This window comes from Centroberyx gerrardi, chromosome 5 (assembly GCF_048128805.1).
Source record: "Centroberyx gerrardi isolate f3 chromosome 5, fCenGer3.hap1.cur.20231027, whole genome shotgun sequence".
Classification (NCBI taxonomy): Eukaryota; Metazoa; Chordata; class Actinopteri; order Beryciformes; family Berycidae; genus Centroberyx; species Centroberyx gerrardi.
The window spans coordinates 37044028-37068027 of NC_136001.1; the positions used below are offsets into that span (position 1 = coordinate 37044028).

Sequence of the window (24000 nt, forward strand, 5' to 3'; positions counted from 1 at the left end):
TTGGAATGCAAAGTAAATCTGATTGACTCAAAGATAGAGACTAAACAAACTAAACCTGCAGCTACATCTCTCTCCCTTCATAATGTTAATAAACAGTTGACAGCGGTTTAGCAAAAGAACTGACAGACTGAGCAAAAATGAAGATAACATTGCATGGGCAAAGAAACATTACACAGCCAGTAAGATGGTGGATATTGTAGTACAGTTGTAAAGTAATGTGAGACTTAGAACGAGAGTTAGTGAGAACGAGACTTACAGATAAAGCAGACAATGTAGAGTGAAAGACATGGAATGACATTCCTCAAAGTTAGTAATAAAGCAAGTAAAATAGAGGAGATCTACTTATTTAATGGACAAAACAACATTTATGGTGTAGAGAGATGACAGCGAAATGGCAAAGAGAATCCGGTGTTGTGCCGGTTAGCATCACGCCATGTCACAAGGAGAGCAACAAACTGCGGCAGGAGTCTTCGCTCAACTGTCTCCGCCGATCCAACACTCACCAGATCTTTATACCGAATACAAAATTTGGATGTAATCACCAGCCAGCGGAAACCAGAACGCTACCGATGCTTATTGCATCGGTGCTCCATCCAAGAGAATTTTCACCAATCTTCCTGGAGAGAAAAGTGTTGTGAAGCCCCAGGCAGAGAGACAGCTTCACTGTTTCAGAGACAACAGAGAGACAGCTTCACTGTGTTTCAGAGACAACAGAGAGACAGCTTCACTGTTTCAGAGACAACAGAGAGACAGCTCCACTGTGTTTCAGAGACAACAGAGAGACAGCTTCACTGTTTCAGAGACAACAGAGAGACAGCTTCACTGTTTCAGAGACAACAGAGAGACAGCTTCACTGTTTCAGGGACAACAGAGAGACAGCTTCACTGTTTCAGCGACAACAGAGAGACAGCTTCACTGTATTTCAGAGACAACAGAGAGACAGCTTCACTGTTTCAGGGACAACAGAGAGACAGCTCCACTGTATTTCAGAGACAACAGAGAGACAGCTCCACTGTGTTTCAGAGACAACAGAGAGACAGCTTCACTGTTTCAGGGACAACAGAGAGACAGCTCCACTGTTTCAGAGACAACAGAGAGACAGCTCCAGTGTTTCAGAGACAACAGAGAGACAGCTTCACTGTTTCAGGGACAACAGAGAGACAGCTCCACTGTTTCAGAGACAACAGAGAGACAGCTTCACTGTTTCAGAGACAACAGAGAGACAGCTCCACTGTGTTTCAGAGACAACAGAGAGACAGCTTCACTGTTTCAGGGACAACAGAGAGACAGCTCCACTGTGTTTCAGAGACAACAGAGAGACAGCGTCACTGTTTCAGGGACAACAGAGAGACAGCTCCACTGTGTTTCAGGGACAACAGAGAGACAGCTTCACTGTTTCAGGGACAACAGAGAGACAGCTTCACTGTGTTTCAGGGACAACAGAGAGACAGCTTCACTGTGTTTCAGGGACAACAGAGAGACAGCTTCACTGTGTTTCAGGGACAACAGAGAGACAGCTTCACTGTGTTTCAGGGACAACAGAGAGACAGCTGGGCAGCTCAAGCTGAATCCAAAGCGCTTCCTGATAACAGCAATGGAGCTAAAGACAATCTGGTCAACTTCACCAAAAGTGCAGTTTGCAGAACTCTGTGCATCATGGTGGCTCAGGTGGCTCAGGTGCATCATATGTAATCGCAACTCCAGTTCACGAGTTCATGAGTTCCTTTGTCATGTGTCTCCCAGCTTTCCTGTCTCTCTCTCCTGTTAACTGTCCAATAAAGCAGATATGTAAAAAATAACCAATAACAAAATAAAATGATTGAAAATTGGCTGAGAAAGGGCCACTAAAGCAAATATAACAAATTAGATGAACCATAAAAAGAACGAAAACCACACAAACTGACATCCCTTTGTTAGAAATCCATAGCAAGGTTTTCAGACTGAATTACAATCATTAAAAATCAAAATCAAAGTCAGCTGCTTCCTAGAAGCCTTTTCACCAAAAAGACTATCTGGTCCATTTTAAAGGTTAACACCAACCTTACCCAGACTGGAAGTAGATTAAAGGTGCAGTCTGTGTTTTCCTCACCAGCTCAGTGTGGCTTCAGCAGCATCCTTCACCCTCATGGAGGCAGGGCTTTGTTCTTTGTCTGCTTTATACCTCACTTCCTGTTCCTGTCTGGACTTGCTTCCTGAAATACCGAGCTCCACGATCTCCAGCACCTCCATCAAACAGTCCTACACACACACACACACACACACACATACATACATCCACACATAAATCCCATGTAGTCTTAACAGTCTAGCTGCCCATGTATGTATTCAGTTCAACCTACACATTCTGCTTAATAGTTAGTTACTGGTCAGTAGTTAGTTACCTGGTCAGTAGTTAGTTACCTGGTCAGTAGTTAGTTACTAGTCAGTAGTTAGTTACCAGGTCAGTAGTTAGTTACCTGGTCAGTAATAAGTTACTACTCAGTAGCTAGTTACCTGGTCCATTGTTAGTTACTAGTCAGTAGTTAGTTACCTGGTCAATAGTTAGTTACCTGGCCAGTAGGTAGTTACCTGGTCAGTAGGTACCGTATTTCCTCTAATAGTGGCCTGTAGTCAATTAAAAGCCGGGTCTCCGATAATGGCCGGGGCCGTGGTCGACACAAACAAATAAAGGCTGGCCTCAAATACAGGCCGGGGGAAAAAACTAGGTCAAAACCTAGTACATGGCTGGACCGTGTCCGTCTCCTCTCTCCGCCGCTGCCTCTCCACCGTGCCTACGGCCCGCATTGATCCTCCCGATCCGAGCCCCGGACCCCCGCCAAAATCTCGGCCGGATCACCGGGAACACGTCGGCGCCCAGGTTCAGTTAGCTTCAGTTAGCTTCAGCTTACATGCAAACAATGGTGGATACCGGTAAACTCCTGGTGCCTGTTTGTAACTGTAGTTTGTAACTGTAGTTTGTAGTAACGTACAAGTGCCACAAGACGGCTCGGCCGGCGGAAGTCTCTGGAGCGTGCCGTCGTCGATTACCGTAATTATCGTAATGCATCGCAGTAACAAAAAAACGTCTACCTAACGTACCGTAACAGAAGCAGATCAGAAAACAAGGAGGCTTCGTACTAAAATATGAGCAAATATACTTATCAAACAGAGGGAATTAGAAATAAAGGCCTGTCTATAATATAAGCCTGCTTCCAATAAAGGCCTGGTACCCTCTGCAGTTGAGGTAAATAAAGGCCCGGGCCAATATTAGAGGAAATACGGTAGTTACCTAGTGGCTCAGCAGGGCAGGGTGCTGTGTTAACCAGACAGTCAGACAGTGGTTAGTGACCTGTCAGTAGTTAGTGACCTGGTCAGTAGTTAGTTACCTGTCGGTAGGTAGTTACCTGGTGGCTCAGCAGGGCAGGATGCTGTGTTAACCAGACAGTCGGACAGTGGTTAGTGACCTGTCAGTAGTTAGTGACCTGGTCAGTAGTTAGTGACCTGGTCAGTAGTTAGTTACCTGTCAGTAGGTAGTTACCTGGTCAGTAGTTAGTTACCTGGTCAGTGGTTAGTGACCTGTCAGTAGTTAGTTACCTGGTCAGTAGTTAGTGACCTGGTCAGTAGTTAGTTACCTGTCATTAGGTAGTTACCTGGTCAGTAGTTAGTGACCTGTCAGTAGGTAGTTACCTGTAGTTACCTGGTCAGTAGTTAGTAACCTGGTCAGTAGTTAGTAACCTGTCGGTAGGTAGTTACCTGGTCAGTAGTTAGTGACCTGGTCAGTAGTTAGTGACCTGTCGGTAGGTAGTTACCTGGTCAGTAGTTAGTTACCTGTCAGTAGGTAGTTACCTGGTCAGTAGTTAGTGACCTGGTCAGTAGTTAGTGACCTGTCGGTAGGTAGTTACCTGGTCAGTAGTTAGTTACCTGGTCAGTAGTTAGTTATCTGTCAGTAGGTAGTTACCTGGTCAGTAGTTAGTTACCTGGTCAGTAGTTAGTGACCTGGTCAGTAGTTAGTTACCTGTCAGTAGTTAGTGACCTGGTCAGTAGTTAGTGACCTGTCAGTAGGTAGTTACCTGGTCAGTAGTTAGTGACCTGGTCAGTAGTTAGTGACCTGTCGGTAGGTAGTTACCTGGTGGCTCAGCAGGGCAGGATGCTGTGTTAACCAGACAGTCAGACAGTGGAAAGCTGCTACGATCATGGAGTGAAGCTCTCTGGAGTGAAGAGGAGGAGGACGACTGCACTGGAACACGATATAACTACAGACTGAACTGACTGCTCTCCTCCTCTCTGACACTTCAATACTGACCTGAACCTGAGGGGGAGAGAGGAGGAGAGGATAGGAGAGGATAGGAGAGGAGAGGAGAGGAGAGGAGAGGAGAGGAGAGAGGAGAGGAGAGGAGGAGCGAGGAGGAGAGAGGAGAGGAGAGAAGAGAGGAGGAGAGGAGAGAAGAGAGGAGGAGAGGAGAGGAGAAGAGAGGAGAGGAGGAGAAGAGAGGAGGAGAGGAGAAAAGAGGAGAGGAGGAGCAAGGAGGAGAGAGGAGAGGAGAGAAGAGAGGAGGAGAGGAGAGAAGAGAGGAGGAGAAGAGAGGAGGAGAGGAGAGGAGAGGAGGAGCGAGGAGGAGAGAGGAGAGAGGAGAGGAGGAGAGGAGAGGAGAGGAGGAGAGGAGAGGAAGAGAGGAGAGGAGAGAGGAGAGGAGGAGCGAGGAGCGAGGAGGAGAGGAGACGTCACAACAGCCCTGTGTGTGTGTGTGTGTGTGTGTGTGTGTGTGTGTGTGTGTATGTATGTGCTGTGACGACCCTCCTGCTCTGCTTGCTGGTACTGTGATGTTTGTCTGTCCTGCAGGAGCCTGGTGGGCGGGGTCGTCATTGAGGCTGATAGAGCGCACCTGGGCCCGGTGTACGCCTTGGGCTTAAAAAGCCACCTGACCATCAGTTGCGCTCTCCCTCCTCACCTATGCACACCTTTTGTTCTGTTCTTTTGGTTTTATGTAGTTTGTGTTGTTTGTTTATCCAGTAGTTTTAGTTAATAAATCATTGTTTTAACTTTTACTTTGGCGTATGGCTCCCTCATTGTTACTTCCTTGAGCCGGGTTGTAACAGTGTGTGTGTGTGTACCTTGGCCAGTCCACTCAGCAGCTCCAGTGCCGACAGACAGACTGAAGAGTCTGTTCTCCACTGAGCCGTCAGCCGCTGAGTCAGCAGACAGACAAAACGAGTCAACAGGCCTCCTGCTGTGTCTGTATGGAGAGCTGGTTACCATGGCAACACACACACACACACACACACACACACACCTGCTGTTAGTGCTGTTAAGTTGTCATTAATCAAATTGATTTATAAAATGCTTTACAGGGCAACAAAGGACACAAATACAATTAAAATTAATTGGAAAAGTCTTGTAAGTAGACAAAGTTAAGTTAATAACATATATAATAAATAACGTGATGTTTGATTATTTGCCAACAGAAAATTACATAAATTGGACCAAGTCCTTCTATAGAATTTTGTTTCTCAGGTTATTCTGGTTTGTTCAAGTTGTGATAAGTTTTTGGACCGTAGCGAACTGGTTGTGATGACTCACCAGTGATTCAGTTTCAGTGGGGAAAGCTTACATACTTCACACTGACATGGTCCTGTCTTTATAGTTTTTATATGGAACCTCACACCAGTACAGTGTTGAAAACATCCAGCACTCAGCTTCATATTATAAAACTATAATGTAGTTAATGAAATCAGTAGGATTTGACAAATGTGTTCACAGCACAATGCAGTACTGGTTAAACTTAATAGAACTGTAGTGCATTTCATACAGGCTTCATTAAAGTGTATCACTGTGGTTTTACCTGTGTATCTACTCTGTACTTTACTGAAGCCATTCCAACTTATCAACCTATCCATACTATCCTCTGTCATACTGTACACCACCATATTAACTGTTGCCATAGTGACAGTCTTACTGTAGTCTCTCTGCAGGGCCTGAGCAGGACGTTCGCTGTCTGGGGTTTTGGGCTTCGCTCTGCTGCTGTGACTGGTTCCACTGGTTCCACTGGGTTGGGAATTTGTTCCCTGGAGAGGAGAGAAGGGGAGAGAAGTGACTGTTTTATCTTCAAAGAAAAAAAAACAACTTCCCTGATCCTCAACTGTACTGAAAACCATTTCAGTCTGCCAACTCACGTAAACAGATTTATTGAGAATGAATGCAATAGATACAGAGTTCAGTATGGCGTCTAGGCTCTGATCCTGTCACTCCCTGCAGCAGACAGCTCAGCGAGCCACAGAGAGCAGAGAGTAACGATAGGGAACTTCCCCCCCTGGAGGAAACCTATAAATCAGAGCCTCCAGGTGGATGCTGGGTGGAAGTGGGAATGATAAAACGATGTGGTGAGCAGCAGCAATAACTGAACAGCAGCGATCATCAGTCTGAGCAGTGTAGCAGCAGCATAGGCAAGCAAAACAGTGAGCAAGTAAATACACCGCCTTATTGAGAGGGGGCCGTTGGATATGAGTTGCATGAGTAGTGTGTGTATCACATGACTGCAGTGCAACTGCAGCGGAGTTGTCTGCCTGAACTAGCTTCGCAGGCTTCACTTCATTTCAGTCAGCCAACTCACATAAACAGATTTATTGAGAATGAATGCAATAGATACAGAGTTCAGTATGGCGTCTAGGCTCTGATCCTGTCACTCCCTGCAGCAGACAGCTCAGTGAACCAAACGAGAGCAGGGAATGACGATAGGGCCATGGAGAGATGGGTGAGTACGGGGCCGGCATTGCAAGTAATTCGCCATGGAAGAGAAGGGACAAAAGGCAGTGTTTGTTTTTGCAACAATTACTGGTGTGCCTTGGCAAGATATGTCCATTTTTGAATATTTCAAAAAGACCACACATGTGCTCTTCTAAAATCAAATCAGAAAAAGTGAGGTCATGCTGAGAATTGAAAGAGGAAGATCTGGTTCACCGCACTGTAGAAACCCATAGAAAGCCATGAGAAGGACATTTTATCTATATACTCAGAGAAACAGCCCTGCCTTAACCTAGAGACCATATTGCGCACCAGTGAAATAGTGAGGGGAAGTCTTTTATTGTTGCCTGAAGGTCCGTTGAGAAGCCAGCAGATCGAGGGGTTCCTGAGGAGACTCTGTGATGATAGGTCTGGACAGCGTAGGTGGAATTGAATCCCCGCTAGTGTGGCTTTAATTGAGTGTGTTTGTAGTTTGCAGGACTCAAAAGAAAAGACTATGAAGGCAGAGACTACAGGGATGTTTACTGGCAGAATGGAGAGTACTTCTAGCCAGACCTAATCTCATATAACTGGCGGCTGATTACAACAGGTTCTGCAGTGGCTCGGATTGATTTAGTCTAGCATCATTTGGGTGAATAGAGGGCACAGCAAGCTGAGTGGCCGGGCCCATGGCTTCGAACTCCTGAAATTTAAAACCAGAGAGAGCAGGGATGAATGAGGCTCGCAAAATGAAATTATTAATTATGTAAGTCCATGTTAGACGTCACATGAGACTGTTAATAATAGGCACTGAAGAGCGACCTTTATTAATGATCTCCACTGTTGCTACATTATATAGAATCCAACATAAAGATTCTGACAACTAATCAAAGACATCCAAAATGCTGCGACATCCAAAAGTTAATTTAACTGAAAAATAACACTTTGTCCACCATTAAAACTCCAAAGAGATACCACTGAGAGGGGTGGAGTGGCATTACTTTGAAGGCATCCGTTACGTCATTTTTCCTAACCACACATACTCCTGCTGCTTTGATCATTTGGATAGCATTATCTACTGAGGCACAAAAGAAGGAAAAGAAATCGAGTGGAATTAAGCTATTAATGCTTGGAACTGAACTATTGTGCGGAGCAGAAAGATCGATTATTAACTGTTTTTTCCCTGAATATTTCTGTGTTGCAACACCTATAGGACTAAAATTGAGAAGGGTGACTTGGAAAATGGGCCAATCATGTAACCTTTGCTAACGTCTTTTTTGAGAAGCTCGTCTACTACCTCAGGCTCTTTGAGGGTGGACTGCAAGTTCTGGCAGACGTGGTTAACTTTTGGGACCCAGCATAAACCTGCTAAGAACCCTTGGACCAGGCCAGTGAGAAGATAATGAACAAAACATCTGTTAGGGGCTTTGGAGAGAGCAGGAACATTCACTGGAGTCGATGGATGATGCATGTTTATTTTGCAGGACGGGACCTCCTGGGACACACAGAGCGTGGGTGGCTGTCTGTGCACCAGCTGCACAAAATTTACAGTTGGTAAATGTACAGACATTTTCATTGATATTGACACAGATTAGAGCCTTGTAGCCGGGAAAATATGGTACCTGTTTTTTGGGTTGCTGGCTAGCACTGCCCTGAACCGTGGGTCTAGTCTGAGGCTGAGGTTTTGAGGTGGACTGAGACAACTGTTGCAGTGCAGTTCTTGGACACAAGGAGGCAGTATGGGAGAAGGAGCCGCAGATGGTACATGACAAAGTCTTATGCCCAGAAAATATCTGCTAATCAGGGACAGACCAATCTAATTTTTGGTTGAATTTCTGGATGTACATGGCAGCCTTGGTAGAGAAAGGCTTGTGGTACTCGTTAGGATACACTTCGCAGATCGTGTCTCTGTAGACCCCGAAAGCTACAACAAATTCTGCGCAGATCAGAGATTTGAAGAGTCGAGGGTCACTATCTTTAAGGATCACTGAGAAGTCCCTGTAGTCTAGGAATCTCTTATCGGTGGATAATAAAATCTTCACCATATTAAAGTCATGTCCTGTCAAGGCAAGTGCATAAATGATTAATAAAACTTTTAATGCATGATTATTACTTGCATTCATTTGAATATAAATGTAAAATATTTTTTTAAATAATGCTTGAATGGACAGATACCTGCTAGAATTTCATTCCTTAGATTATCTGGGATAGCGGAAGCGGGAGACAGGAATCGAGATCCCATTGATGGAGTCCTGAGAGGAGTGATGTTGGCAGGCAAGCAGGTGGGTTGAGGAAGTGACGTCGACAGGTCGAAGGTCAAGCCGGAAGAACCCAGCATGCTTACAGCAACAGCGGTGGCGGCAGCAGCAGGGGAGTTCGCGATGTTCTCCAAAGCACTTATCCTGGTGTTCATGTTCCCGATGGCGGATTTAATGTCGATGAGGGTGGACAGGATGGACGTCTCAGTGGTGGAAGTGCTGGGCTCGGAAGGTTTAGCCTGTTGGGACTGGGACTGGCCAGTTGGCTGAGCGCTTCTTGGCTGGAGCTTTGCCTTTCACCAAAACTTGTGTGCTGTTGATCTTGGTGACGGCAATATCGGAGCCTTCATAATCCATGAAGAACTCAAAAAGCTCCTCATGGTTCAAGCCGGGTGGAGCAGAGATATTACGGGCATAAAGCGCTTACAATACACAAGTCATCGGCCAGTTGGCTAACTGTTTCCTAGCGAGGCGAGAGCTACGACGAGGACGCAGAACATTGGGTTCTTTCTCTGATCGAATGGCAGCAGATTGAGCTGAAGTCTTAGGGACGAGATCGACCTCTGCCCCCGAGGAGAAAGTCTCATGCTCCAAACCAGAGAGGGTGAGAGACATGGTGAGGGCAAGAGCCAGGGGGTAAGGAAAAACGTGCATGAGCTAATTCAAAAGCAAGCTAACAATGAAATGATGTGGTGCGCAGCAGCAATGACTGAGGAGCAGCGATCATTGTAGAGCCCAATAATGACTCTGCTCCCCCTGGTGTTACGGCCATGACCATCTCTTACAAATGGAAAATAATTCTTCAAATAGGTTGGAGCGTAGTTATGGATGATTCTGTGAACCATACACAGTCTGATTTGTGTGCCCCTTGCCTCGGCAGGAAGTTGTTGAAAACAACTCCTGCCTACATGAGCAGAACGACCCTAATTAGCTTATTTTGGGCTGTTTGTAATTTATTTTCCAAGAGGTTTGGTAAAGCACAGTACCATGACGTACTGGAAATGTCAAAGTGTGTCATACCCACACAGCATCACGAGTCCTGATCATCAGTGATAATGGTTCCCAGCTGCTTCAGGCTAGCCTGATCACTGATGGGTATTGCCTCCACCTGGGCTTGGGTCTATATAACTGTGTCTGCTCTTCATTCCAGTTGCTGAGTCTTGAGCAGTCTTTACGGAGAAGTTTCGCTGTCTTCATGTCAAGCTGTGGTTCAGCAAGATTCTAAGTTGTATAGAAGAGAGTTTGTTGTTTTTGCCTCTTAAGTTTTGTGAGGCTAGTTTAGTTGTAGAGCCTTGTTGGCTTTTTCCTCTGTTCATTTTGCCTGTTGAATAAAACTCCAGTCAACTGCTGTTCAGCCTGCCTGCTCATCTTCTCTGCACTTGAGTCCTATTACCAGTGTTACAAAGTGGCACTGCACAAGGTAAGAAGCCAAAACCTTTAGCATATCAATATCCATTAGATTTGCTTTTCTGGCCAATAATTTGGTGCAAGAATTAACCTTGCTCAAGACCTTCTGTGCCATAGACTCACCGTGTTCCACCGAGTTCTTTGCTGTTTCGAGGAGTTCCATTTAATTCAACCTTGATATCCCCAACTTTGCTAAGTTTTACTTTTGTCCCAAAAAGTATGGTTTCAGTCTTTCCTAGATGAAGGGAAAGCTTATTGTCTGTAAACCATGTATTCACATTACTAATTTCCAGACTCAATATGTTCTCTAGGACTTGTTTGTCTTTGTGTGAAACAAGAATGGCTGAATTGTCTGCATAGAGAAAGAGCCTGCAGGATGAACACACAGATCTTAAGTCATTGATGTACAGTAGGAACAGTAAGGGTCTTAACACACTGCCCTGTGGAACACCACATGTAATTGCCTTAGGAGATGAAAGGGTACCACTGACTTCCACTACCTGTTCTCTACCAGTTAAATAAGAACTGATCCAGTCAAGTGAATTGTTATCACGTCAAGTGGACTTCAATTTATTAGTAAGTGAGCAAGTAAGTAAGTGAGTGAGTGACCATGGTCGAGTGTCGACCTGTCTGGCCCTTTGTAGGTCCAATAACACCATTCCACACAGTCTGCTGTGGTCAATTTCCTTTCGAACATAATCAGTTAAATAAATATTGGATTGTGAATATCAGTAGATCTTAGTAGACTCACCTGCTGAGTTTGTCCAACAGCCTCCAACAGAGCAGAGTCCTGCACCAGGTTCAACATGGCCGCTGCAGGAAACAACACATACATACATTCAAGAAACATTATTAAAACCCATTATCCAATATGGCTCCTACAGAAATAAGGGGGCGCTGCTCAGGACCAGCAGCTGAGGGAAAGTGAGACTGAAGATTTTATTGAGCAGCGGCTCGGTCTCTGTGTGCGTCTCCTGGTACGAGGGATGAGGAGGAGATCAGAGCCCAAGGATTGGAGAGGAGTGTAAGAGTGGAGCAGGCTGGGTAGACAAGGTGAAGCAGGCTGGGTAGAGAGAGTGAAACAGGCTGGGTAGAGAGAGTGAAACAGGCTGGGTTGAGAGGGTGGAGCAGGCTGGGTAGACAAGGTGAAGCAGGCTGGGTAGAGAGAGTGAAACAGGCTGGGTAGAGAGAGTGAAACAGGCTGGGTAGAGAGGGTGAAACAGGCTGGGTAGAGAGGGTGGAGCAGGCTAGGTAGAGAGGGTGGAGCAGGCTAGGTAGAGAGGATGGAGTAGGCTGGGTAGAGAGGGCGGAGCAAACTGAGTAGAGAGGGCGGAGCCAAACCATGTAGTGTCTTAAAGATGAGGAGGAGGATCTGGAAGATGATTCTGAATTTTACAGTGATGTGATGGTTCAGTGTGAGGATCCTGGCAGCAGAGTTTTGAACATATTACAGACAGTAAAGGATCTGATAATAATATTAGTAGCACTAACCTAGTATCATCTGGGTATTGGTTGGGTCGGTCTCTGTCTGCAGAGCTCCAATCAGGATGTTGACGAGGCGGCGCTTCAGAGACAGGCAGCTGACCACTGTGACATCATCACCACTGAATTTCCCTTCTAATAACACCTAAATAAACACACAGATGATGATGATGGCTATTATCATGAATATTATTAACATTCTAGGCAGGAAGCTGTTGGCTGGAGAGTGACATCAATACCTGAGTGACATCACAACCTATTGAAAAGACATAAATGCTCAGGTCCCCACGGATCAACAAACAGGTGGGGTGGACCGAAAGAGAGCACAAATCACTTACTCTCTTAGCCGAGGTCAAGGCAAGCAGCAGTGCTGTCCTAATAGACAGCAGCTTGAGAGACAACTGACAAATGGGCTCAAAAGGTTCCTTCGACAGGCCTCCAGAACCAACGGCAACTCCCACTGGGGGGCAGTGGAACGCATCACAGACCGTTTGCTCAGAAAACATTTCAAGAGGGGATGGCCAAAAACGGACCTCTCACCAAACTCCTCATGACAAGAGGAGATTGCTGATGCATACACTTTAACCACATAGACCCTAGCCAAAATTCAGGAAAAAACGGTGGTTGGAAATTGACAAGGGGTGAGTAACTAAAATCTGCCGTTTTGAGAAAAATAACATCTTTGTCAAGTCTTTGGTGAAATATTAGGGCAAAAACATGAATTTTTGTCAGTGTGACTGTAAAACAGTCAAGTAAAAAAGTTTCCTGGGTCTAGTGGATGTTTTGTTGCTCGGATTGTGATGCGTTTGGTGTCGTTGGAAAGCGGGGAATCTCTAGTTTCAAGCATGTTGTTGTAGAGTGACGAGAATTTACCCCAGTGCCTTTGAATGCAACTGGCTCTTGTATTTACTAAGTTTATATTTTCACGACATTATTATTAAAACTCTTTGTAATCAGACATTCCTCACTACACCATTGGGTGTAGGTCCCTTCGGGTAGAATTAATAGTAGAATCCGCCAGTCCCCTCTCCAGCAGGTGCTGGAGAAAAGAGAGAATAGATCCAATTGAACAGTTCAGTGGATCAACGTCTCTCTGCGCACCACTTCTGAAAACCCAGCCATTTCTCTTTGTAGTTAGTGATGGTGGATTGCACTCACGTGCCCTGGATAGTCTGCACTACCTGCACAGACAAGCCAGCACGCATCAGTCTGTCCCTCTCAGGAACCAAACGTTGAGAGGCTGACCCAGAGTGGGCCTTGCGTTCCACAGAGTGCCCCAAAACTGAGGAACTGTCCAGGGGAGAGCTGCCAGCAGCTGTGCCATCTCTGTGTACCACGGCGCTGTCATGCGGTCCGGGGATACCAGGATGACAGACATCCCCTCCTGTTGTATCCTCAGCAAGGGAGAAATGAGATGGAGAGGAGGGAAGGCATAAAGCAGCCTTCCTGGCCATGGCTCGTGTGCGAAAGCGTCCACCCCCAGGCGTCCACCCCAAGGGGTGGATTGTCTCGGTGAAGCAGAGAAAACCATAGCGGACAGCGGGCGTTTTGCCTTGAGGCAAAAAGATCCACTACCTCCCTCCCGAAAACGGACCAAATCCGGCCCACTACGTCAGGGTGTAACCTCCCTTCGTCCGCCAGGGGCCCGCCCCTCAACATGATGGCGGCCCCTGCTTTCTCCAGGCCAGGGATGCGTAATGCCCTGAGAGAACGGAGGTTCTCCATGACCCACAACGACAAGCTCTCTGCAGCTCTCAAGGCGCAGATTGAACGCTGCCCTGTCTGTTGATATAAGCCACTGTGGTCCGATTGTTGGTCCTCACCAGTACATCTTTGCCCTGTAACAGGGGTGCAAAGGGTTGCAGGCCCAGCAACACCACCGTCAGCTCCAGTAGGTTGATGTGATGGTTTTCCCCTGGAGGCCACATGTTACCTACTGATCTCGCCAGGCAGCTCCCCCCCCCCATCCCGTCAGGGAGGCGTCTGTGAACACTGACACATAGGAGGTTAGTCTCTCTAAGGGTGTTCCTACTGTCAGTATCCGGGTGGCTCCCCAATAGTTCAAGTCCTTTTTGGCTATTGGGGAGACAGTCATCAGACGCCATTTGTGACGTCTTGGGTCCAAACGCAACCTGGCGAATCAAAAGACCCACAGCCCTCGACGGCGTAGCTGTTCAAGTGCTGTATCCACACACTTCGAAAAGGTACGGGGAGCTAGGGAATAGTTGAACGGAAGTCGAGTGTACTGATAGGCCATCCCTTGAAAAGCGTAACGCAAGAATTTCCTGTGTCTCTGAACCACCGGAAAACATGAAAGTAAGCATCCTTCAGGTCTATGGTTGTGAACCAATCACCTGGCTGAACCAACTCCAGCAGCTTCTTCATCGTCATCCCACGTCTGCTGCCCTTATATGCTTACTGGTGATGTTTACATATGCCAAATGCAAATTGTCAGGAACACGCTTTTATTTAAAAAGACAGTAGTGTAAGAAAATTTTCATTTAGAATATATAAAAGATAGAGGTAGAGGGATATGGTAGTGGTAGTCAACTATTTATATTAAGTCAGTCAAATTTTTCAAGTGGTCCAACTCTTCAATTAAGACAATGGTCTTATGCGCCAGCAGGTGGCCTTACTCTTTAAGGCATGGTTACAGGTATATATAGTTGTAGAACAAGGTAGAGGTGGGGCTACAAGTATATTTTGTTATATAATGATGTAGAGGGAAAGTTACAAATATATTGTATAATGATGTAGAGGGAGGGTTACAGGTATATATTATTGTATAAGTATGTAGAAGTAGGGCTACAGGTACAGTTTATATGATTGTCTAACAAGGTAGACAGAAGGTTACCTCTGATTGGACAGGTCCAAAGTAATGAGGAAGAGGCAAGAGTGACAGCAAGATGTGGATTGAAGCTCTCCTCAATTCTGTAGGATTCACAAAGCTCTTAAACCTGGACAGCTCCCTGGGAAAGAGACAGAGAGACGAAGAGACAGACAAAGAAATTATTTTAGCATTAAACTGAAAGCAGATTCTCCAGAGCTGATATGAAGTAGCAATAGCAGCAATAGTAGTTCAGTCAGGAACACTCTGGTCATATGGTTAAACCAGTAGTAGTGGTGCCGTCGTTGAGAGTGGCAGCCAGTCACAGCAGCTTTTATCTACTTTTTCGCAACTTTTTCTAATTTTCTGTCTACCTTTGCTACTTTTTTTGCTATTTTTTTGTACTACTTTGAATTATTTTGCACTACTCAACTTTTCAACATTCTAGCTCTATGTGTAGTGCTAGTAATTTATCTGCAAAGGTTTAGCTAGACAGCAGATGGACAGACAATGCTTGTCCTATCTTTGTGTAGGATGGAGCACCTCAGGCATTCCTTTGTGCCGGTGGCCATTGGACTGTTCAACAACATCAGCGACCCCGGTGCCAGCCAGTCATAACTCCTGACCCCCCCCCACACACACAGACACACACACACACACACACACACACCCTGCACAATAACTCAGACCTGGACTTGGACCCTAGCCCCTCAGAGCCCCCCCCTCCCCTTTCCTCATCCGCACTAATGACTGAACTCCTGATTATGTATATACACAGTAATATATACAAATACGCATTTATTATTAAAAGTATAAATAAAGTATTTCTGATTCTGATTATTATTAATATTATTATTTGCATTTTTGAACTGTCTCTATAGTCTCTATATTATGTATATTACCTCTATTGTTTCATCTCATTACCTCTGCTTTTTTATTATCTTATTGTACTTATTGTACTTGCTTTCCTTGGTACTGTTCTGCCAGTTGCTGCTGTGGCACCTGAATTTCCCCAAGGGGATTAATAAAGTGCTATCTTATCTTATCTTATCTTATTGTATGAATGGTTACACAGTTGTATTTGGTGGTACAGGTTCTGCTCCCCGTATGAATACAAGCAAGCAGAATGCTAAAGATTCAGTGGGGAGTTTCCCCCCCAGGGAAAACAGAACAGAACCCAGCAGACACACTGAGACATGGTATATACTTAATGCACAAGAGATGCCATCACAAGTATGATTAATAAGAAACCAGAACAGGAGGAGTCTGGGGTGGTGGAGGGAGAAAGCAGCACAACCAGTAACAGCATGTAGCAGGTAGGAGCAAGCAGTATAACCACATCGCAGAGAAGAATTAGGTGTTGGCAGCTTAAATGGACCAACATGGTAACTGGTAATTGTCTGGATCTGCTGACGGTCAGCTGACATGGTGCACATTACTTAGGTGTCCTACCTGCACTAACTCAAGCTTCATTAGCAGTACATACTGTATATCTACATATAAAAAATGCTGTTGTTTGTGCTTAATTTACTCAACTGGCCAGCTTGGTGAAATGACATTTCCCACACTATAACTAGGACCGATAAGGAACATCTAAAATGATATCCATACAAGGGTTGGCTGCAACATCTGTGGCATTTCAATTCACCAATATGTAATGCCTTTGTTGACGGATTCATAAAATGGGTGTTACTGAAAAAGAGCATGCATGCTCAGACAACCTACCCTGTATAAATAAAGGTTAAATAAAATAAAATAAAAATAAAATGAAGACAGCGCAGAATACTGAAGGGGGCACTCGCTAAGATAAAACCTAACCCAGTCTAAAACCGTCTCCTTAAGTTGCACCCAGTTGGAGAGATGGCCAATTAAAATAGAGTGGTCCACTCTCTCGAAAGCAGCAGAAAGGTCTAACAAAACTAAAATGGTGCAATCCCCATTGTCAGAGTTCAGTCAAATGTAATTGGAAGCTTTAAGCTGAGCAGTTTCAAAGCTATGATGGACTCAATGTTAGCTAAAATGACAAATAAATAAAATGGGTAAAACAGCTGGCATAACATCTAATGAAGGATCCCCCCCCCCCCCGCCCAAGAACAGGGGTTAGGGTTACAGACCATACAATCTTGAGAGGGAAATTTGGGCACAAATGCTAGATAACTTACTGACAAAGGACAAGAATCTTTTGCAAAGGAGAGGAGTCAGCAATTCCCTTAGGACCAGGGAAAATGATGGAATTAATAGTTTTAAAAAGGAATCTGGGATTGTTCTGATTCTCTGAAATGAGATGGGAAAATATTGTATTCTCACTTCTTTTCATGATGTCATGACAGAAAATAGGTCAGAGAATTCAGAAATAAAATTGTTATTGCATTTTGGAGGATGATAAATAAGTGCACAGAAGACAGAGGGATGGCTCAGAGTAGTGAAAGGGAGGATCCCCCCCCCACCCCCGACCTGAGGATCAAGGCTTATTTAGAAAGATAAAATTAGGGGGATATGCCTCGATGACACGGCTATCTGAGTCAACCTACATTTCCATTAAAAACATAAAATCAAGGCAGTTAGAAGAGATAAAATCATTACCAATAAAAGTCCTGCTGGACACAGATCTTACATTCCACATGTGTGTTCTACATGTGACGATACAGACAATGATTGGTCAGGAACAGGAGCAAGTACAGTCTGAACCACAACTAGATTGTCTAGTAGTACTAGTATTAGCAGTAGTAGTACTAGTATTAGCAGTAGTAGTAGTATTAGCAGTAGTAGTAGTAGTATCAGCAGTAGTAGTAGTATTAGCAGTAGTAGTACTAGTATTTGCGGTAGTAGTAGTATTAGCAGTAATAGTACTAGTATTAGCAGTGGTAGTACTAGTATTAGCAGTAGTAGTAGTATTACCAGTAGTAGTAGTAGTAGTATCAGCAGTAGTGGTATTATTAGCAGTAGTAGTAGTATTAGCAGTAGTAGTAGTAGTAGTATCAGCAGTGGTAGTACTAGTATTTGCGGTAGTAGCAGTATTAGCAGTAGTAGTAGTATTTGCAGTAGTAGTAGTATTTGCAGTAGTAGTACCTGTCAGGCAGTACGTTCTCCAGCGCTGAGACGAAGGAGGGAAGCAGAACATTGACTCCTTTCAGGTCACAGCAGAACAGAGAGGAGGAGTTGAGGAGGATGGAAGCCAGAACAGGACAGAACACCTCTGACATCTGGAGACCCTGCAGAAGAACCAGGTAGAACCTGAGGGAGGAGAGGACAGAAGGAGATAGGAGGAGAGAGAAGGAGAGAGGAGGACAGACAAGGAGAGAGGACAGAGGAGGAAAGGAGAGGAGAAAATGAAAGGATGAAAAGAGGAGAGAAAATACTCAGAGGGCCTATAAGTCATAAGATGTTTAAAAGACAGACAGGCAGACAGACCGCTATCTGGACATGTAGACAGACAGACAAGTAGACAGACAGGTAGTCAAGTAGACAGTTAGACAGGGAGACAGACAAACAGTAAAGGTGCGTACAGACCAAAACAGCCAACTGCTGGCTGTGACACATGAAAATCATGTATTTGGTGCTTATCCAGTCAGCAAACAACCTTGTTGGTGGGCGGACTTTAGAACTCTTCCCGGGTGCAGCACTCTACCTACATGTTATTTACTATTTATTATTAGTGATTATTATTATTATTGATGAAGGATTCGGAGGTGTATTTTCATCACTCTTGTTTTCAATTCACATGCATTTTCACCACGTATACCTTTGTGATTTAACTTTTGTTATCCTTCCACCCCTCACGTTCTAACTAGTGCATTGCAAACTGACACATTTTCCCGAGTACCCGAGAGATGTGGTTTACCGGCTCTGCCACTGATATTCTGCCATGCCTACGAGTCTTTATATGACTCTGAAGTTGTGCCATACAGCTCTGGGTACTGTGACACCAGCATGATGACGTCCTCCATTGACGCCATGATTGTTGTTATTGTCACACCAGTAGGACCTCCCCCCTGTGCTGATTGGCCAGCAGATGTGGTTCCACCGTAGCAAGAGGCAAAATTTCAACACTGTTCAACTTTGGCAGCAGGTGGAAAAACTGAGCGTGCTCACAAAGATGACAGGCGCTTTGCATCTCTCTTGCTGCTGACACCAAACCGCTGTGTGTACAGTGAACATGATAATAAAATAAACGACCTTAAGAATGGCAGTCAGGGAGACAGGTAGACAGACAGGTGCTTGGACGGGTAGACAGACAGACAGACAGGTAGAGAGAGACAGGTACGTGGACAGATAGACAGACAGGTAGACAGACAGGTACTTGGACAGGTAGACAGACATACAGGTAGACAGACAGGTACCTAGGCAGGCAGACAGACATATAGGTAGACAGGTACCTGGACAGGTAGACAGGCAGGATGTCCTCTCCAGTCTTCTTGCAGGTGAAGATCCTGCACAGTGTCCCACAGGCTTCAGCTCGGCCGGACTCCCAACTCTCTGGAAACTCACTGACATCAAACAGAGGATTGGACACCACAGACTGGACTGGTAGAGAGACACAGACAGAAAGACAGAGAGAGAGAGTAAGTCAGTGTGATACAGCCTGGTAGAGACTGACAGACAGACAGACAGACAGACAGACAGAGGGAGAGACAGACAGAATGGAAAAATGATGAGCAAAAATGATGAGCTCTTAAACTTTTTTAGTGATTCATAGTGTTTTCACTGGAGGAAATCTGAATCACGATGTAAATAAGTGACATGAGACAGGTGGGAAGAGCAGCCAGCCACTTCCGGATCAGAAAACAGTTTGACTACTTTCAGAACAGCTTCCAAACACTGAAAACTGCAGCAACATCAAGAATTAAAGCCTCTCATCCTCAGCAGGTTCCCCATCCCCAGCAGAAACCCACCAACACCATCCAGTGAATCTACACCCAAACTCTCCAGCAGCCTCAAGGTGCTGAAGGAGGGACTCTCCATCCTAGATCCAGAGGTCAAAGGTTTCAGAGAGAGAGAGCAGTGAGCAGCGTTCAGAGGTCTGAAGACAGCAGGCAGTCAGTTAGTTCTTCTGTACGGAGAGACACAAGGTGAAGGAACTCCAGCAGGCTGTTTGAGAACTAGAGGAAGACAACCAGTTCCTGAGAGCAGAACTGGGATGCAGACTCAGGACAAATGATCTAACTGCAGACAACAAAGATACCTGACGCACTGAGACAGGTGGCAGAGAGAGCAACCAGCCAGGGAAACCACATCCACCCTGGATCTGGTTCCATATCCATAACCACATCCACCCTGGATCTGGTTCCACATCCACAACCACATCCACACTGGATCTGGTTCCACATCTATAACCACATCCACCCTGGATCACTTGGACATTACTCTTGTACTTTTTTTTTGTTTAAGTCTTACATCCATTGATGTATGCACCTTTCTAATTATGGGGTGGAGCGGGGTTTTTATCATGTATTTTATCATGTGCTATTTATCATGTGCCTTATGTGCTTTTGTCATGTTTTTATGTTATATTATGCTTGTGGTCCCTGTTAATGGTGTTATGAGCACACTGAGACAAATTCCTTACAACTAAGGTTGTATGGCAATAAAATATTGAATCTTGAATCTTGGAATCTGGTTCCACATCCATAACCACATCCACCCTGGATCTGGTTCCACATCCATAACGTCATCCACCCTGGATCTGGTTCCACATCCATGGTTCCCTATCCATAACCACATCCACCCTGGATCTGGTTCCCTATCCATAACCACATCCACCCTGGATCTGGTTCCACATCCATAACCACATCCACCCTGGATCTGGTTCCATATCATAACCACATCCACCCTATTACGCAGAACAGATGTTCCTCCGCATTTGATAAACACCATCAGCAGCCTGTACAGAGACACATGGTGCAGAAATGGTCGGTTACCCTGTAACCTTGGTTCTCTGAAGGAAATGGAGTGAGACACAACTAACTCTATGGGATCAGCATCTCCGATGTGATTGGCTTGAAGTTCTTATACACGCCTTTCAGGCAGAAAGGATTGGCGAGCACCTGGGGAGCCCCTCCCTCCCCCAGGGGTATAATAACCCTTGCTGGCCTCCTTTCCATCACAATGATACAGCTCTTCAAGACGAGCTGGCTTTACAGGGCTCTCCAGAGTTGTGCCTTACTCCGTTTCCTTCAGAGAACCAAGGTTACAGGGTAACCGACCGTTCTCTTTCATTCAACTCCATTCGACACAACTCACTCTATGGGAGTCTTATACATGCCCCTGTCGACCCAGAGCTGCATCCAGCAGACCTAGTGACCTGCCCCGCTCACCTCTAGCACCGCCTGGCCCAAACTTGGAGCCATCACATTGAGACGACAGTACCTCACAAAAGTATGAGGAGACGCCCAACTGGCAGCGGCACATATATCACTCACAGGGATACCTCTGAGTAGAGCCCATGATGTAGCCACACCTCTGGTGGAATGAGCGCACACGCCCGGTGGTGGGTCCTTGCCCTTACAACTATAAGCCATGGCAATTCCTCCCACAATCCAGTGGGAAAGACGCTGCTTGGACAGAGCTCAACCCTTAGCAGGGTTGGCAAAGCACACAAACAATTGGTCACTTCAGCGGAAAGCCTGAGTTCTCTCTATATAAATGCTTAATGCCCTAACCGGACATGAAGCATTAAGTCTCCACTGCTCCTCAGAGACGAATGGCAGAGGATGAAAGGCAGAGAGCTCAAAGGCCAAACAGCTATAATCCCTAGGCACCTTAGATACAAAAGCTGCATTGGGGCGCAACGAAACTTTCGTATCAGCCTGGGCAAACTGCATACAGGATGGATGAATGGACAGCGCATGGAGCTCACCCACATGCTTAGCGGACACCAGAGCAAGCAACAGAGCTACCTTATAGGAGAGCAGCTTTAACTCTATATCCGGTAATGGTTCAAAAGGAGCATCACCCAGTGCCTCCAGCACTAATGATAAATCCCATGATGGAGCCTAACGGCCTGGCAGAGAGACATAAGCGTCATGCCCCTTTCGTAAAATGGCATGCCAAAGGATGGGCTCCCACCGTGATGTCATCAAAGCCTATGTGGTAAGCCGAAATAGCTGCCAAATAAACTTTCAAGGTTGAATAAGCCTTGCCCTGGTCAAGCAGCTCCTGTAGAAATGTAAGAATGGCTACAATGGAGCACTGATAGAAAATAAGGCCCTTCCCCTGACACCAAGCATCAAACACATTCCATTTAAGGTCATATAATGACCTAGTTGATGCTGCTCTGGCACTCTGAATAGTTGCCATAACATTAGGGGGAAGCCTCCAGACTTAATTTGGACCTTCTAGGGGCCACGCCCACAGGTTCCATACATCCGGCCAAGGGTGCCATATTTCCCCCCAAGCCTGAGTTAGAAGATCTGTGGCATGGGAGGCGCCACAGGTCGCCGCTCAAAAGCCGGACTATGTCTGTGAGCCACCCCCACGCTACCAAAGTCAGGGAGAGCCCCCCCCTCCTCACTCTCTCGAGTGTAGCCGGGATGAGATGAGTCAGAGGAAATGCGCGTCCTGTTCCCTCATTGAGAAATACAGCGGACAGTGCGCGATTTCTCTGGATGCGAAGAGATCAGCAGTAGCCCCGCCATAACGCATCCATATCCCGTCTATCACACAAGGATGAATCCTCCGTTCTTGATGTGATAGATTCCCTCTCAACAGGAGGTCCACTCCCACGATTAAATGACCCAGGACAAGTCGCCCTCAGTGATAGTACTTGCGCACTGCACCACAGTAAAACCATCTGGGCCAACTGATGGAGCCGACGGGAGCACACGCCTCCCTGTCTGTTTATGTGAGAGACCACCAACACATTGTCTGTGCGAATCAACACATGATAACCCTGTACGAGGGGAAGAAAATGTTTCATGGCTAGGAACACTGCGCACAGCTCCAAATAGTTTATGGGGAACTGGCTGTGTGCAGCTGTCCACACACCATTCGCTGCCCGGCCTTGACAGACGGCTCCCCAGCCCGTGAGAGAAGCATCTGTAGTTATCACCTTCCGTGAAACTACCATGCCCATCGGCACACCCTGCAAAAGCAGTGTGTGATCTTGCCACACAGACAGCGTATTGGCACACACAGCCATCAAAACCTCCCTGTTGGGGTGGGCACAGTTGGCTGGATTTAACTGGAGGGAGAGAATCCATCGCTGGAAATCCCTCATCAAAAACAGACCCAACTGGACTACTGCTATCATCGAGGCCATTAGACCTAGAAGACGAAAACACAATTTGAAACGGATCCTGTGCCCTGGATAAAATTGTGCCAGGCACGCATGGAACACTGTTTCCCTCTGCTGGGAAACGGCGGCTCTGTATGAGACAGAGTTTATTTTTGTGCCCAGAAATATCCTCTCCTGACTGGGGATAAATGAGCTCTTTTTGGTGTTTATTGTGAACCCCACAACTCGAAAATGAGACAGCAGAATCTCTGTGTTCTTTATTGATTTGGCCATAGACTGACCGTCTATATAAGCCATCACTGATATTCCCATCTCTCTCAGCGGAGCAAGGGCAGCCTCGGCATACTTTGTGAAGGTTCGAGCCAGGCCGGGCTGTGAGAGGTGTTGACGCGGTGTACACATCACGTCTTCCCCAAGAGAGGGGTTCCCCCGCGGTGTGGGTGGGGGAACACCCTCTGCTGGGCTCATAGGCAAATGCATCCTTTTTTGTTTTGTGTTTAACACCAGACTCATATTTTTTCTTTTCACACCTTTTTTGTGCTTCACTCTCGGCTCCACGCCCGAATGTGGTAAAGCACTCTTTATTTGACAACACATGGTCTGTGTGATTTGGGGTAACGTGACTGCTTTGCTCGTGTCCAGGGGGAACTGAGGACATGCCCAGCTTACATACCCTAGTGTCAGTGGGGCTATGAAGCGCACGGGGGAACATGAGGGCCTGCTTGTGCAACGTTGTGTGAACCATTTTTCTGCCAGCTGCCCGGGAACATACACGGGAGTCTGACAGGTCAAACTTGACAGGCCCAGAGGAACAGGCTGGGGCATCTGCAATGTGGGGGGAGCAGGGTGGGGTAACCTTAGCCCACCGCTCGCCAGAGAGGAGCAGAGGGGGGTAGTCAGGCCCTCTGCTTCTTCTTCCTCTTAAACATGGGTCCTTGTGGTGGGGGACCCATGGCGCCAGAAGGAGGAGGTTGTCTTGGCCAAACCTGCTGCTGGGGGGCCACTGGGTGAGTGGATCCCCTCTGCTGAGCGGCCACTTGGGGCTACCTGGGTCTCCAGGTAGAGGTTGATGGCGTTGCTGCAGCTACCTGAGCGA

The 24000-nt window shown here is 46.1% G+C and overlaps 1 protein-coding gene across 1 annotated transcript in view; it reads right to left on the reverse strand.

Moving 5' to 3' along the window:
- The window catches only part of ralgapb (Ral GTPase activating protein non-catalytic subunit beta), a 94361-nt gene that overhangs the window by 26073 nt on the left and 44288 nt on the right, over nt 1-24000 (reverse strand). Inside the window, exons 13-21 of the mRNA XM_078283724.1 lie at nt 19048-19195; nt 17741-17905; nt 14699-14813; nt 11854-11989; nt 11114-11175; nt 5934-6042; nt 5092-5225; nt 4106-4288; nt 2090-2238 (exon numbers count right to left, since the gene is read on the reverse strand). Of these exons, the coding sequence (XP_078139850.1) occupies nt 2090-2238; nt 4106-4288; nt 5092-5225; nt 5934-6042; nt 11114-11175; nt 11854-11989; nt 14699-14813; nt 17741-17905; nt 19048-19195 (1201 nt within the window). The remainder of the gene's footprint in view (nt 1-2089; nt 2239-4105; nt 4289-5091; nt 5226-5933; nt 6043-11113; nt 11176-11853; nt 11990-14698; nt 14814-17740; nt 17906-19047; nt 19196-24000) is intronic.